The sequence below is a fragment of the Neolamprologus brichardi genome, chromosome 6 (genome assembly GCF_056152115.1).
Source record: "Neolamprologus brichardi isolate AB-2024 chromosome 6, ASM5615211v1, whole genome shotgun sequence".
Taxonomy (NCBI): Eukaryota; Metazoa; Chordata; class Actinopteri; order Cichliformes; family Cichlidae; genus Neolamprologus; species Neolamprologus brichardi.
This window is the reverse complement of record NC_142109.1, coordinates 34,726,577-34,742,698: the sequence shown is the minus strand read 5'-3', so window position 1 is coordinate 34,742,698 and position 16,122 is coordinate 34,726,577. Positions and strand designations below refer to the sequence as shown.

Genomic DNA, 16,122 nt, shown 5'->3' with positions numbered 1-16,122 from the left:
GTATTGACCTTTACCATAAAACTCTAAATATATATGACTGAGCTTTTGAAATGAAAAGAGTGACTGTGAAACTGTGTTTGCGTACAGGTGGGAATCTCTCGTCCTGATCCTGATGTATGCGGTCTACATCCTCATCATGAAGTGAGTGTCAGCTTCAGAGAGTTAAACAGCTGGTCGCAGTGATTTACTGAGTCTGTCGTCGTTTGTTACTGCCAGGTTCAACGGCCGGGCCCATCGCTACTTCGACCGTCGAAAGAAGGGCTCGGTGAATCTGGCCAATGGGCTCACAGGAAGCACTGATCTGGAGGATGTCACGTGTGACGCCACTGCAGTCCTGCTTAAAAAAGGTATCAGAGCCGCCTCTGCTTGTCCTCTAAAGTGTCTCGGTGGGCTGCAGTTGTTCATCTCTGCACACTGAAATTTGCATAAATATAAAAGCCGCAGGAGCACTTTCCTTCTATTTCGATTCTGCTCTGTGAAAAGTAGGCAAAGGGTGAGGACAGTACCAAAGGACTACTTGTGCAGACTTTAAGATTTTGTATTCGGTGATTATGACCCTCTGTTTGAACACCGAGCTTCTTTCCATCCAGGAAACAAGCCAGTGTAAAGTTTGAATAAACTGGTAAACTGAATTCATTTACCTTCTCAAACCAAATAAGTAACCCAGTAGCCTTCCCGGTGTCTCTTTAAGAGCTTGAGAGTTGCTTTGGATGCTAGGAATGTCAAAGAGTCAGCCGTTTTGTTTGCTGTCTGCAGCTTTCTCTCTGCCCTCAAAAATAAGTTACAGCTTGAGAACAACAGAAGAGAGGACTGCAAGCTGCCGGCACAGCCTGCTCTGTCAGCTCGTTTTGCACCTGATACTCTAAATGCTGCCCCAGTGAGAAACAGTCGCCCTCCTCACTTGTTACTGGGCAGTAATTTCCCCCCTTTTCCCACCCAAATGAGCATGATTTTATATTGGCATCATATTCATGTGCAGAACCTGCAGTTTTTCCAGGTTAGGTTGGACCTGATCTGATCTTTGGTTTTGCGTTTACCTCGAGGCTCCTTAAGGATTTTGATGCCGTTCTCGTGGACGTATCTCTGCAGCTTTGCAATGACGTCAGGGACAGTGCCCTTGACAAACTGGTGGTGTTCCCTCTGTTCAAGAAGGGGAATCAGAGGTGGTGTTGCAACAGTAGAGGGATCACACTCCTCAGCTGTAGACATAGACCTGGCATAGACCGTCATTGGCTAATGCCAGGGAACTGGTGAGGGGAGTCGAATCCTGCATTCAGAACAAACAATGCTGTTTTCATCCTGGTGATGGAGTCGACCAGCTCTTTATTCTCTTGGAGATATTTGAGGGTGTGTGGGAGTTTCACCAACCAGCCTACGTGTGCTTTATGGACTTGGAAAAGGAATTTGACCACCATCCTTCCCAACATTCAGCCCCTGTACAAGAGAGCTTAATCTGCATTAGCAGCAATAAGTCAGGCTTGTTCCTGCCCTTTGTCCAAGATTCTCTTCATAACTTTTAAGACTTTTATGGGTTTGGTGGTCTCAGAATGTCATCTCTACTTTTTGCCAATGATGTACTTCTGTTGGCTTTATTTAACTATGCCCCCTGGGCCAGTCATTATAAACCATGAGGAAGCATTGATGGAGACCCAGGAGACCATGGAGAGATTATCTCTCTCAGTTTAGGAATGTCTCAGTGTCCCCTAGAGCAGCGGTCTCCAACCTTTTTTCCGCCACGGACCGGTTTATGCCCGACAATATTTTCACGGACCGGCCTTTAAGGTGTCGCAGATAAATACAACAAAATAAAACTAGTACCTGTACCGAAAAAAAGAAGATTTATTCATAACACACGTGAAAAGACCCAGGAAAACCGAGTAAACGATAAAAACGATAACAAAATAACGCTGAAAACCGATAAAAACCCTGAAAACTATACATTTCACACCTGAGCCTCAACTCTCGCGGCCCGGTACCAAACGACTCACGGACCGGTACCGGTCCGAGGCCCGGAAGTTGGGGACCGCTGCTATAGAAGACTTGGAAAAGGGGGCTGCAGAGAGGGATGTCTGGGCATTTCTGCTTGGATGGTTGACCTGGACTTGGATAAGCCAGAAAAAATCAATGGATGCAGATATTTAATTAATTAATTAATTAATTTTGGTTGGGTTGAGGCAATGATGCAACTTGCTGTCTGTGCAGATATGACTCCAGGCTTGTACTTCACTGCGCCTCCATACTGTGTGTTTTACAAACAACAGCTAAGATTTTCCAGTCCAGTGAGGTTTTATATTTAATGTTTTAGAACTATCGGCTCAAACGTATTTATCTGTTTTTTATTTTTCAGCGAACTTCCACTGCACGCCGTCTGTGCTGATGGTGGACGAGTTGCTGTCTGCCTACCCCCACCAGCTGTCTTTCTCTGAGGCCGGCATGAGGATCATGATCACCAGTCATTTCTCCCCGAGAACCCGGCTCACCATGGCCTCTCGGATGCTGATCAATGAGGTACTTACACACTGAACTATTCTTGGATGTGTGGTTTCAGATGCTCCTCACATACTTAGGAGAAATATAAATTTGTCAACTAGAGTTAGCCTGAAAAATCTAGAGTCTTAGCATAAATACAAACCAAATAATTGGGTCTGGGTTTAGCAGAAGATGAAATAAGACGTGGAATGAATGCTAATTGTCTTTTGGATATCTCAGACACCTGTCTGCTGCAGACTGAAGTTTCAGCTTAAATCCAAAGGAAACAACCACAGTTGGAGAGAATATTTATTTCTACCTCAGAGAAAATATCCTGTTTTGTATTTTATGCATAATGACAACATCTCATTGGCAACAAAGATCCGCCTTTACCGAACCCTGATCCTGCCCATTCTACTTTACGGCGCAGAGACGTGGACAATGCTCAAACACGACCTGAGCAAGCTCGAGGTTTTCCAAATGCGTTGCCTTAGATGCGTTCTCGGCGTTTCCCTTCGCGACCGTCATTCGAATGACACCATCCTCACCAGCTGCGGCAGCCAACCAACGATCGGCGACCTAATCCAGCGCCACCGACTCCGTTGGTTTGGCCACATTTGTCGAATGGACCCGAGCCGCTACCCCCATGGCCTACTCTGGTTGACCCGCCCCACCGATTGGAGGGTGCATCGAAATGCACCAAAGAAGACATGGATGAAACAAATCCAGGATGATTTGAAGGCCCTTCGACTTGACCTCGAGCAGGCAAGAACCATCGCCTTAGATCGAAAAGCGTGGAAGATAATTGTTGGTCAAGCAAGAGAACCTGCGGCACCTACAGCAGCGTACTGGTTGCGCGGCAGACCACCGCCGCTGGTCGCCCGCTAAGGACAAGAAGAAGATGCATAATGACAAAATAATTCACGAGAGCAATGCAAAGTGTCCAAATGTTTTTTTTTAATGTTCCAGAGACAAAGACTGATCAACACGACGGAGACTCGAGTCAATCGCATCACGAATGGTGACTCTGAGTCTGCAGCCAGGGCTCAAGGGAGGCGGGGCCTAGAGAATGGGATGGGCGGAGTCGAGCAGGGTGTGAACGGGAGGTGCAGACTTCAGCGGCTGGAGAATGAGACGGAGAATGAAAATGAGGACAACGAGAACAATGAGAATGACGAGGAAGGAGAGGAAGAGGATGACAAAGAGGGCCCCCTGGTGCCCTTTAAAGTTCCAGGTACGTGACGCGATCCGGCTCTCGGCAAATGTTCATTTTTAGCATCGTGTATCGTTAAACCCTGACTACATCTTATTCATTCCAGCGGGTGTGTGTAACAAGCTCAAGTGGCTGGTCATGTGGCCGTTGTCCCTGCTTCTGTTCTTCACGGTGCCCAACTGTGGCAAACGCCGCTGGGAGAGGTGGTTCATGGTCTCCTTCTTCACGGCCACCATCTGGATCGCCGGCCTCTCGTACATCATGGTGTGGATGGTGAGTCCAGTCAGGCTCGCTCAATCACCTCCTGATCCTTTCCCTCTAAACACGGAGACAGTTTCTTTCAAGACTATTAAAACTGTGTTTTTAGAAACGTCTAAATGATTTCATCCGTTTGACTTATGTAACGCTGCAGTCGCACTAGAGAAAACTCTGGTTGGGAGACGGCAACGCGGCCAAAATTGTTTCAGCCATCTGCAGTTCATTTTCAGTCTCATCGCCTTGGAGATGGAGACAATCTGTCCACGGTTTGTAACTGAATGGGGTCAAGTCGCTAATTACATTCAGTCTGTTTGTGATAAACATCTCAAATGTGTTTTTATTTATATACATAAAAGTTAACATTAAATATTTACATTCACAGTCCAGACAGAACCTCGTAGATTTGATACAAAGATGTCTCTATAAATAGTGACTCGTTTCTAACACTGACACACAGCTGTCATTATGTAAAACACACACATCCTTTGATTAAGTGCAGAAACAGAGGGAAACTCTCAGAATTGAAATGCTGTTTCCTGCTTCTGCGTGAGGAGGAATTCCCAGAGAGTCTGTCTCTTCAGACGATGTCTGTCTGTTCTCAGGTGACCGTGATTGGCTTTACTCTCGGCATCCCCGACGTCATCATGGGCATCACCTTCCTCGCAGCGGGCACCAGCGTCCCAGACTGCATGGCTAGCGTCATAGTGGCGCGGCAAGGTACGTTCACATAAGATGCAGAAAGATCAAATGGAGTCGGGAAGCAAAGCAGAAGTCGTAATCGCGTTGTCTCCCGACTGAACACAGACTTTGACAGTGTTTATCTCTTCACCTCAGGTCTGGGAGACATGGCCATCTCCAACTCCATAGGCAGTAATGTGTTTGACATCCTGGTGGGTCTGGGTCTGCCCTGGGCGCTGCAAACGCTCTGCATCAAGACGGGCTCCACCGTGAGTGTTCCCCTGCTCCGCTGGAGGAGCAGAAATGAGTTCATAAACAATGAGACTTTGTTTGTCTGCATCACCGTGAACTGAGACGGTGTTATTTGTCTCATTACACTTTAAAATAAAACAAAAAAACTGCATTTTAAGGTCGTGTTGGATCATTGGTGAAAATGATGTGAAAATGTGCCTCTTTCTCTGTTCTTCAGATCGAACTTAACAGCAGAGGACTCATATACTCCGTGGCTCTCCTACTAGCCTCAGTATTCTTCACAGTAAGTCACAGATTTCTGCAGCTAACACTTTTGAATGCACAGACTTGCGGAGCAATGATATGAAGGCGTCCCTGACAGCTTTAACTTATGTTTCCCAGCCCCGGGGTAAAGACTTCAAACGTGTGAAATGAGGTTTAAACAAGTTACCGTATTTCCCGGACTACAAAGCGCACCTGAATATTAGCCGCACAAGCTAAAATCAGGGGAAAATCCTGTTTTGTACATACATTAGCCGCACCTGACTAAAAGCCGCAGGTGTTTCAATGTTGACTTATCATATGTAAGAGAATATGCACAAAGGGAATTGTCAGGAAAGAGATGGCTGTTTGGAGACACACCCCTTTTATTAATATTTTGAAAAACAAGTTATGGGGACATATTTGCATAACTTTTTAGGTGTATGTACAAGTAGCGGTAATTACAAGTACCAAACATGTACTGTGCTTCATAAATGAGTAACAAATGTAGTACATAACAATAACCTACAGCACACCAGAAAAATAGTTTCGGACTACCTTTTAGGCTCAGATGCAGTGACACGACTTTAACAAGAAGAAAAGTCAGTCATTCGCCACCATCTTTCTCTTCTTCCTGCACTAAAACCACCAAAGTCCTCTTCTCCAGTGTCGGAAACGAACAGGCCCAGGATGGCTTCGTCATCCACTCTCCGCTTCTCTGCTTCGTTGTCACTTTCAAAACCAAACAAATCCTCGTTGTCAGTGTCAGAGTCGAACACCCTCAGAAGGGGTCCAGCCCTTCAAAATCCGTTGGTGATCGTGGATGTTTTCACACTTTTCCACGCTGTCAGATTCCACTGGTGGAGTTGGGCATAACTTGCTTTTCGCAAGTTTATCGCCGCTCATCATCCACACCTCCCGCTGAACGCGTAGCGCTACTTTGAAGTTTGTTTTTCGCGCTACTTGTACGGCACTATGTTGCCTGGCGGATGGACATGTGACCAACATACCACTCTTGAACCCCGATCCTTCCGCCAGGCAACGTAGTGCCGTACAACAGCGGAACAAACAAAACAAATCGTCTTACGATATCACAAAAATCATGGACAATCCTTAGAAAAGCCGCAGGGTTCAAAGCTTGTGCAAAAAGTAGCGGCTTATAGCCCGACAGTTACGGTAATCACACACTCCTATGTCAACCACAGGTTTGAAATGAGTATATTTAGACAAGAGGAAGAGCAAGTTCAATTGCAGCCACATAAAACACCTAGTGTATCGACAAACGCGGGAATTTCATAAAACTGGAGCCAGTTCCAAAGAATGCCATAATTTGCAAATGTCATAAACCTATATTTTATTCACACCAAATATCTTGTAAGCCAAAAAGATGAGAAAACTTAAAAACACATGAGAGCCTGATGGGAGTTTTATGAAGCACTGCTCATCACCTTCTCTGCAGTGAAGCACAGAGGTGGTGGCATCATGTTGTTGGGATGCTTTTCAAAAGCAAGCAGATGGTCAGAAATGAAGGACGAATGAAGGCTGTCAGATGTATATAAGTATGCAGAGAAGTGCAAAAACCTAAAACTGAAACACGACCTGAAGTAAAGAGCTGCACTTGAGCTGGACCGACTGTTCCTGGGAGGTCCGGACAAACCAATAAAAAGGCTCTTTTAAGTCAGTTGCATCCACTCTTCTTATCTTTGTGCGGTGCGTCTCTAATGGTGTCTTCTTCGTTCAGGTCCTCGGCGTCCATTTGAACAAGTGGACTCTGGACTGGCGACTGGGCTTGGCCTGCCTCATCTTGTACGCCATCTTTCTGTCCTTCTCCGTCCTCATCGAGTTCAACGTTTTCACTTTCGTCAACCTCCCCATGTGCCGAGACATCCACTGACCCTCCCGCCTTCTCCTCCTCTTCTTCTTCTTCTACTAATTCTTCCTCTGGCTGATGGGGGAACCTCACCTGGCTTCCAGTTTCATGGCGCCTCCAAACAAAGTCCTACCTATTACTTAATAGAAAAATAGAGTTCTGTATGATTTATATTTGGTGCAATACACACGAGCGGCGGAGAGAAGGACGTCGGATGTTTTGGGGTTATTTTCTGGAGGAAGAGAAAGTGCCAGCGGCGGGATTGCTGCCGATCATGTATAATGAACCAAAACGTTGGCTGGAGTGAACTTAACTGTATTAACGCCGACAATTAGGCTACTGTTGGTGAACAAGCTGCTACTGTAACTGACTGACTGAGGCGAGAAAAGAGAGAAGTCAGCGATTTTTAGCTGGATTGTTTGTTACTCTTTCTACAAGTTTGGATATAAAGCACACGATTAAGTAATTTTTAAGCAAAAACTGGCTTCCTGTGTATATATTAGAAGTACTTCTATCAGCTTTTGTGTGGAATCCTCTTATGCACAACTGGATCGGTCTCGCAAAGCCGAAATATTCTGTGTTTTCCTTTAGGCTCAAAATGCTTCAACACGTCTCCTACCAGCCCACGCAGCATGCCGTACCAGCCACAGCTCTAGCTTTGCACTGTCACAGAGATATTTATCACATAAAGTCTGCTCTTGGCTGTTTTGTTTTTGTTCGTCGTACCCGAGTAGATGTGGGCTTTAAATTTTCCCACACGATGAAAGGGATCTACCTGGAACTGACATCCAGCACCGTCACTTTATGGATTAGAGATTTATTTCTTTTAATATTCTATTGCAAAGCGTCTGCAGGTAAACATGTAACTACTGAAGTTAAACTTCCCTGTAGGCAGTAGACGTCTCGTTTATTGAAAAGTTAGCTTTTAGTCGAGTGTAACGTTATTTCTTAAAGCCAAAAGTATTTTTAGATTAGCCGAACTTGTAGATTTGGACTTAAGAGTCGAATGCACAGTGTGTTTGTGTGTGTGTGTGTGTGTGTGTGTGAGCGCGTGCCACAATCTGGAGCGGATGCAAAGCATGCCGAGGATGTGACTGGGAAGACGTAATCGTGATTTATTTATGAATTAATTTATTCGAAGATCACGTCTGACCTCCAGTTTCAGCCTTTTGGATCGTGTACAGTGATTTCAGTGGAAGCTGTGTACAATGTACTGTACCTAATATATAATCTAAGTACTGGAAACTGACTTGATGTTGTTTATATTTAAGAATAGAACTTTATAATTTATAAGTTTTGTATAGTTTGGAAACGTTGCATTTATATTAGTTGGATTTGGAGACAAAGGATGGAAATGTCGGCCTTTACAAACCTCTCACATGTCCTGATGTGTCGCCCTCACGTGTTAAATTAGGGATGAGATGCAGATGTAAAGGATTTCTTTTTAGGAAAAAGGAAACATCAGACTTTGAACTTCAATTACTGTGCCGTCTCTTGTATTTGAGGCTCGCGGCTCTTCTCTGCGTATTTGAGCACCACTGTTAGAACATTACGGTCACTCTGTTTCAGCATGTGTTCAAAGCAAACGTGGACTTTTTATTTCAGTTCTTGAATCGGATCCATTCAAAGCGTCCCGCAGTCACAGGATGGCGCTGTAGAGCTGCGCCATGCCTTCAGCGAGGCTGCGCTTTGGGTGTGTGGGGGGATATTTTCAGGTAGGCTACATAGTGACATATACTGTTCGGTTTTGCATGCCTCTTTCATAGTTCTGATTATTTTGTGTGTAATTCTAATGCAACATCTAAAAGGCACTGTCTTGATTATGCTGTACATATCAGGAGGAATACGCTATCATAAACGCAGGTGTTGGAATAACTTCTGATGAGCAGTTATATTTGAGATATATACAGTATTTAGGATGTAGGCCTACAGCACTTAGTTTCAGCTAATTCTCGTCATTTTATGCTCATGTCTGTTAACTTGTTTGTAAATCCTCGTTTTTGTTGATGAGGAGCTCTGGGCAGGGACAGACGGACACCCTCACCTTGTTCCCAGTGATCTTCTTGCAATAAATTGATTTACATACACATAATGTTTTCAGATGCATTTATGAGTCATCTTTAAACAGGACCTGTGAAAAAGTTTTCTAAGGAATCCAGTGGAAAACTACACACAGCCTTACTGCTTCGGGAAACGAGAGGGTAGAATTCAGGTGTGTATTAACACAATGCCTCAAGCTTTGAGGGAACATGGCGACCAATTCATCCCAAAGTCGGGCTGTGCAACGCTCAAAGGAACAGCAAAAGTCCAAGTGCTACATCTCAGGCTCTACAGGCCTCGGTTAGCATGTTAAATATGAAAGTAATCAGAAAAAGACTGAACAAGTATCGGCTGTTTGGAAGCGTTACAGGAAAAAAACCTCTCTAAAAAAAAGATGGCAGTACGGCTACAGTTCTGTAACAATGTCCTTCTGACAGACGTTTGGCTGTAATGCAAAGCATCACATCTGGGGAACTCCAAACACAGCATATCAGCACCTACACCTCGTCCCAACGGTCAACGTGATGGTGGAGGGGGTTTGTTTTGCTGCTACACGACCTGTTGTTGACCGTGTAGTCTTCAGTATGCCAAAGTATTCTAGAGTCTGATCGACGGCTGAAGCTCAGCCCAGATTGTTACTTGAAAGAGGACAGCGATCCCAAGCACAGCAGCAAATCTCCAACAGACGTGCTGAAAAAGAATCAAAGTGTTGCAACGGCCCAGTCAAAGTCCAGACATCAACCCGACTGAAATGCTGTGGCGGGACCTCAAGAGAGCCAAACTGTCCCCCGCCTGTCCCGTTTGGTTCTTTTGCCATCAGAATTATTGTCTAAAGGCCAAGAAAGATGCCCAACGGATTTACTTTACCAAATGGACCATCCCGGCCTTGTCGTATTGATCCATTTGATTGACCTTTGTTTTTATTGTTTATTTTATTTTATTTTCAGTTGTTACATACGGGACAGACATGACTGGGGGAAGGGAAAGGGAGAAAGAAAGAGACGGAGGGAAAGAAAAACAGCGGGGAAGAGGAACGGTGATAAAGGGCACAAAACAAAAAAGAGGTGGGGGGACAAAAAATACAGATATATATATATATATATCAATCACCTGGATCACCTGTTGAGAGAGAAAAAAGAAGAGAAAACAAGCAAAACAAGAGAGCAATTTAATAAACATAATCGCGATGATCTATGTGAATATAACAATAAATACTAAATATTAAACATTATTGTGCAGCACGTAAGATCGACAGCGCACAGTGTGCTTTGAGGTAGCAGCCAAAAAGGGTGTCGTTTGTGTGTGTGGGCACCCGTGTGTACACCTGTGAGTGTGAGCGCACTTGTATTCAAAAGGTTCCTTCATGTCATGATCTGCTAGAGGGTGTGGGGGGGCCATAGCCAACATCCAGAGACCCTCAGAGCACAAGAGACCAAGGAAGACCAACGGAGGGGCAGCTGTACCACTCTGCCGGAAAGAGCTGAGGACAGCCCCAGATGAGGGGTCACCCAGCAGCCGCAGAGCAGAAGCCAGAGGGGGTTGCAGTGATGCGTCCGTGAGCTCCGCTGGCAGCCAGCTGTGCCAGAGTGGACCGAGCCCCAGGCCCAGAGGCCGAGGGCACCCCACCCCCTGAAGGGGCCCAACTGAGCCACAGGCACCAGGCCCCGACAAGCAGCCACCAGGAGTGAGTCGGTGCATACCTGAGCGCATAGCCCCGGACACCAAGAACCACCAATGCACCGATGTCTGAGGGCGTCAGCCACTGGCAGTCAGAGTGGTGGGGGGAGATAGGCCTCCATACCTTGGAGGGCCTGAGATGTCCCAAGTGAGGTGGCGTCTGATACCTGACCTGACATATAGACACAGACAAATGGCCACACACAGATACGAATATCCAGACAAGCAGACCACTCCCAACTCCGCAGCAGCAGGGAGGCCCCACATTCCAGACCCCAATCGGATGGCCAACTCCTCCTCCCAGCCCCCCCGCCCCAACGGGCAACAGACAACAGGGGTGTGTGAAGACTCCAAGCCTCCCTCCGCCCGCTCATATGTCAACATGTAGTGTTGATGCATGTTTTTTCTAAGGTGCATTTAAAACCCAGGAGGGCATGGAGCTACCTGCCAGAGTGCAGCAGGTAAGCACATAGTCCCTCCCAAGAACCCTCAATGTCTACGTGTATTTAAAATTGAGAGGTGGGCAACGGCACCAGAGGTGAGGTTGTATTCACTGATGGTCTTCTGGATGCTGTGTGGCATGCCCACCCCCAAGGTCCTATATGTATGTGTTATGAGAGTGTGAGTAATGTGAATGTCTAAGTTGTTGAATAAAATTGAGGCACAGGCAGCCAGAAGGGGACGGGGGGGGGGGGGGGGGGGAGATGCCTCCCCTGCACACCTGCACCCCAAGGCCCTGCATGTGTGGGTGATTGTGGTGGAGCAGGAAGAGGAAGGAAGGGAGGGGCAAGAGGCCCCTCTCTGGGGCCAGCTCCCCCGCTGACCCCAGTAGGCACCCCCACACTCTGGAACCCACGAAGGCAAAGGGGCCCAGGCCCATCCGGACCGGGGCCCACAGCAGCAGCACCGCCCGACCTCCCCACAGAGTCCGGGGCAGCCCACCGTTTGGTTTTCTACACACTGTTTCTGCATTTGGTTTAGCTTTTGGTAAATAAATAAGGACATGATGTAATGTGACATTTTGCATGTATGTATATGTCCTGATATGAAAGATGTATTTTTAGCATGACTGTAGATGGTACCTGGCTTTTAGGAGAGACTGAGAAGGTACAGACTCAGTTTTCTTCCCTGAAGAAAGCAGAAGACTTACTTGGAAAAATTCTCAAGTATTACTCATTGATGGCTGCTTCAGACGGGCTGGTTTTTAATGATAAATGGCCATGAGGTACATGAGTTTGATGGTAAATGGATTGGTACTTGTACAGCACTTTTAAGAACTCAAAATGATTTTTACTACAAGCCTCATTTAACAAATTGCACAAGTGTTTTTTCTATGAGTAAACATTGACACACACTCACACAGCGTCGGGGGCGATTCAGTGCAGCGGCTTCCTCAGAGTTATTTCAACACATAAACTGGAGGAGACGGGAATCAAACCACCGACCCACTCTACATCCTGAGCCACAGGCGTTTCGTTTTTCAGTTCATAAAAGGGAAAACCAAACACACACTCATGGTTGTGATCAGCAGTCTCTCCTCAGATGCACAGAGCCTTTGGCTTTATATATTTACCCAATAAATGTTTACCTGGAGTCAAAGCATCTTGACTTTAAGTTTTCAGTGTTCCTTTGTCTCAAATACCCAGTACAACACTTCTTACTAAATTTAACCCACAATCACTGTGGTCAAATAGTGTGCCACCCTCTAGTGGTTGATTAGATGTACTGCAGAGCAGTTCACTCCACCTGGAATTAAACAGAAGTTCCTGAGAAAGTCACCAACATGCATGTGTTTAATATTTATCTGATTAGCTTTATTATCCAGTGCGACTCAGAGAGTGGGATGATGTGGGAGTTACTGAATCAAGGCTTCGTGTTCATCAAGTAGATGATAGGATGCTGAGACAGGAAGTGTGATACTGCATGAGGAAGTCAGCAGTGGCAAAGAAGTATATGAGGGCAGCAAGACAGCAGTGAGGTGTGCAGTGGAGTGACAGATGGGTTGAAGGTGGGGGCGGGACTGCATCAGGGATCGCCCATTCTTGTTTGCAGTGATGATGGACAGGCTGACAGATGAGGTCAGGCAGGAGTGTCTGTGGACTCTGATGTTCACAGATGTGGTCTGTAGAGAGAGTAGGGAGCAGGTGAAAGAGACTCTGGAGAGGTGGAGGTATGCTGTGCAGAGAAGAGGAATGAAAGTCAGTAGAAGCAAGTGTAACCGGTGTGATTCTGCGTTGTGTCTGATAAAAAAGGTAAAAGAAAGATCTCCAAGTAAATAATTTCCCCTTTCCAGCTCCTCTCCCACGGGGGAATTGTTGTCATGGCGAGTGAGAAGAGCCGTGTGGAAAAGGAAAAAGAGGATCCAAACGCAGGCAGTCGTGAAGGTGTGAAGGTGATTTATTGAACACGAAATGTAGAGAGGCAAACGGCAAAACGGAAAACTAAACTATACTGGGACAACTAAACTACAGAGCATGAACAAGAACACAAACCTGAACATAAAGGAAGGAAGATGATGGTGACAGCAGGGAACACACAGATGAAACATGGTGGAAATACAGACGGACCAGCAACTACAATGACAGAGGACACGACTTAAATACACACAGAGAAACACGGGAATTACACACAGGTGGTGGACACAGCTGGGAATAATCAACAAGACGAGACAGAGGGAAACCTGAACACACTCACATGAGACGCAAACCTTCACAATAAAACAGGAAACGAGAACACAAGACGCAGACCTGAGAGACAGACAGACAGAACGACACATGGAACCTGAACTAAACTAAACGTGAGATACAACCGAGAACAAATCCTTAACATGAATAAACAGAAACATAGAATTCTAATAATAATCATCATTATAATAATAATACTCATAGCGCCCAAAACCACAACAATTATTCAAAAATAAACTAACAATCAAAACTCAAAATACTGGGTCGAAACTGACCCAGAACCGTGACAATTGTAGAAAAGGGGCTGGCATTTATTTTTACATTAAACATAAAGTATGCATTTACACGTAACATATTTGACATAAGATAAAACAAAAACATCAACATGAAATCCGACATACCTGATAAAAAAGGTAAAAGAAAGAAAGACCTCCAAGTAAATAATTTGCCCACTCCAGCTCCTACGACCAAATACAAACAGTGGGGAAGAGGGTTAGCTCAACCCACCACAACTTCCAAGCTAGCAAGGAGTATATATTCATGCTAGCATTTATGCTAAAACACATTTATGATACACACATACTACACACTTATAACATCTAACAAAAACAGGCTTAATAATGACAATAATTGAACTAAAATCGCAATCAGAAACATCCAGGTGGCTAAATATGAATTATATGTGTGTTTTAAAGTGTTGGGAAAGAAATTATACCAACCTCTCCCACAGGGGAATTGTAGAAAAGGGGAGAGGCAAAAGGGGTACACTGTATTTATAGGGTTGCACCAAAGAAGAAGAAGAAAAGAATGAGGAGGGGCTCTAACTGATAATGAACATAACTACAGGCTTGGAGGTCCTAAAAGTCAGGTATGAAAGGAACGGTTTTGTGTAATTATAACAATGTGATTTATGACCCTGTTACACAAGACAGAATTCATGTGTGTGAATGAGAGGAAGACAGTGAAGATGCAAGGAGTTTAAAGACCAGCCAAAGCAGTGCACAACAGAGGTGAAGAAGAGTGCAGGCAGAGTGGAGTGGGTGAAGATAAGTGATTCTAGACAGAAGGATAGCAGTAAGAGTGAAAGCAAAGGTCACAAGAGGGGAGTGGGACCTGCTGTGGTGTATGATTTGAAGACAGTGGTACTGATGAAAAAAACAAGAGGCCTAGTTGAAGATGTTCAGGTTTCACTGGGAGTGAGCAGGATGGACAGAATTAGAAGTACATCAGAGGGACACGAGCAGCTGTGGGGTTTGGAGACAAGCAGAGACAAAGCTGAAATGATTTGGACATGTGCAGAGGAGGGACAGTGGACATACTGGACAAGAAGTGGAGCAGCACATGCAGAGGGTTGGTGTGGCGATAGGGACAGAGGAGACAGAAGCAGATGATCCAAACCAGAGCTGCAGGGAGGGAAAACAAGCAGACCGGCCATCACTTTGATGAAAGAAATCATTTTGTGTGTCTGTTCAACTGTTTGAATCCTCACTTTTACTTCAGCAGGCTGTTAAATAAAAAAAACTTAAAGACGTAAGTATGCACGAGACAGTGCGAGATGTGACGTAATGAATCCCTCAACGTTTAAAGGAAACTCAAGGTAAAGTCAACTTTCATAGTCAACTCTTATCATCTCGGTTAATGATATACTCTCACAACTTTTCTCCCCATAAATATCTCATTTGGAACAATCAGGATATTAAATTTAAGAACAAATCATTATATATTCAGAAATGGGTTGATAGAAATATTTTACTTGTGAGTCAATTACTGAATGATAATGGTCAGTTATTTTCTTATAAGGAATTTTTGTCTGTTTATGATTTTCCTGTCCCTCCAAGAGAATATGCTGTGGTTTTTGATGCGATACCAGATGGAGTGAGAAGGTTATTGGTGTCTGCTCCTAAAGGTAGAAACTGTATTATTCCAGAACTAAATCCCGGTAGCATATACATCTGTAACATCTGTCCTTTATTGAGTGATAAAGCCACAAATCAATGTATTAGACAAATCATTCAAAGAGATATTGTTTCCAAACCTGCAGCTGTATTTTACTGGAACAATATTTACAATGATATAGACTGGAAAAACACTTGGATTCTATCAAGGAAATTTATTATTACTAATAAGATAAGAGAAGTTACTTTTAAGTTGATCCATAGATGTTATCCGGTAATGACATATCTGGTTAAATTTAAAAAAAAATATTGATACTCTTTGTACTTTTTGCAGCAATGCAGAGGAAACAATATGTCATTTATTTTGGGAATGCACTTATACACATGTATTTTGGATTGATCTAAATCATAGGTGTCAAACTCTGGCCCGCGGGCCAAATGTAGCCATACCAAATTATTATTAGAGCTGGCCTACTGGTATTATACAGCTAATGTATATATTGTTTAGTATTAAGCTTTGCTTGTTCCATATTCAGTTTTTCAGCAAAACTTATTTGAGTCCATAAGAAAAGATTCATTCTTAAATCTGGAGGAATAAATATATTTCAATAAATATTAATATTAGCCCGCAACTTTGTTCCAGTTTTGAATTTTGGCCCACTGTGTATTTGAGTTTGACACCCTGATCTAAATAATTTTATAAACACCAAAATTGATTCCTCATGTAAACTGAAGTTTCAACATATTCTATTTGGCCTCTCACATAACGATAAAATAATTCCAGGGAAAAAATATATTATTAATCTTCTGATTATTTTTGCCAAATTTCACATACATTGTACAAAA

General features: G+C 44.3%; 1 protein-coding gene across 1 annotated transcript in view; it reads left to right on the top strand.

The window, feature by feature from the left end:
* Positions 1–8,450, top strand: part of LOC102790594 (sodium/potassium/calcium exchanger 3-like) — a 72,582-nt gene extending 64,132 nt beyond the window's left edge. Inside the window, exons 9-17 of the mRNA XM_087842200.1 lie at positions 88–141; positions 217–347; positions 2,348–2,508; positions 3,439–3,703; positions 3,789–3,955; positions 4,543–4,657; positions 4,775–4,887; positions 5,088–5,153; positions 6,852–8,450. Coding sequence (XP_087698326.1) covers positions 88–141; positions 217–347; positions 2,348–2,508; positions 3,439–3,703; positions 3,789–3,955; positions 4,543–4,657; positions 4,775–4,887; positions 5,088–5,153; positions 6,852–7,004 — 1,225 coding nt within the window. The 3' untranslated portion in view covers positions 7,005–8,450. The remainder of the gene's footprint in view (positions 1–87; positions 142–216; positions 348–2,347; positions 2,509–3,438; positions 3,704–3,788; positions 3,956–4,542; positions 4,658–4,774; positions 4,888–5,087; positions 5,154–6,851) is intronic.
* Positions 8,451–16,122: the final 7,672 nt, after the last annotated feature.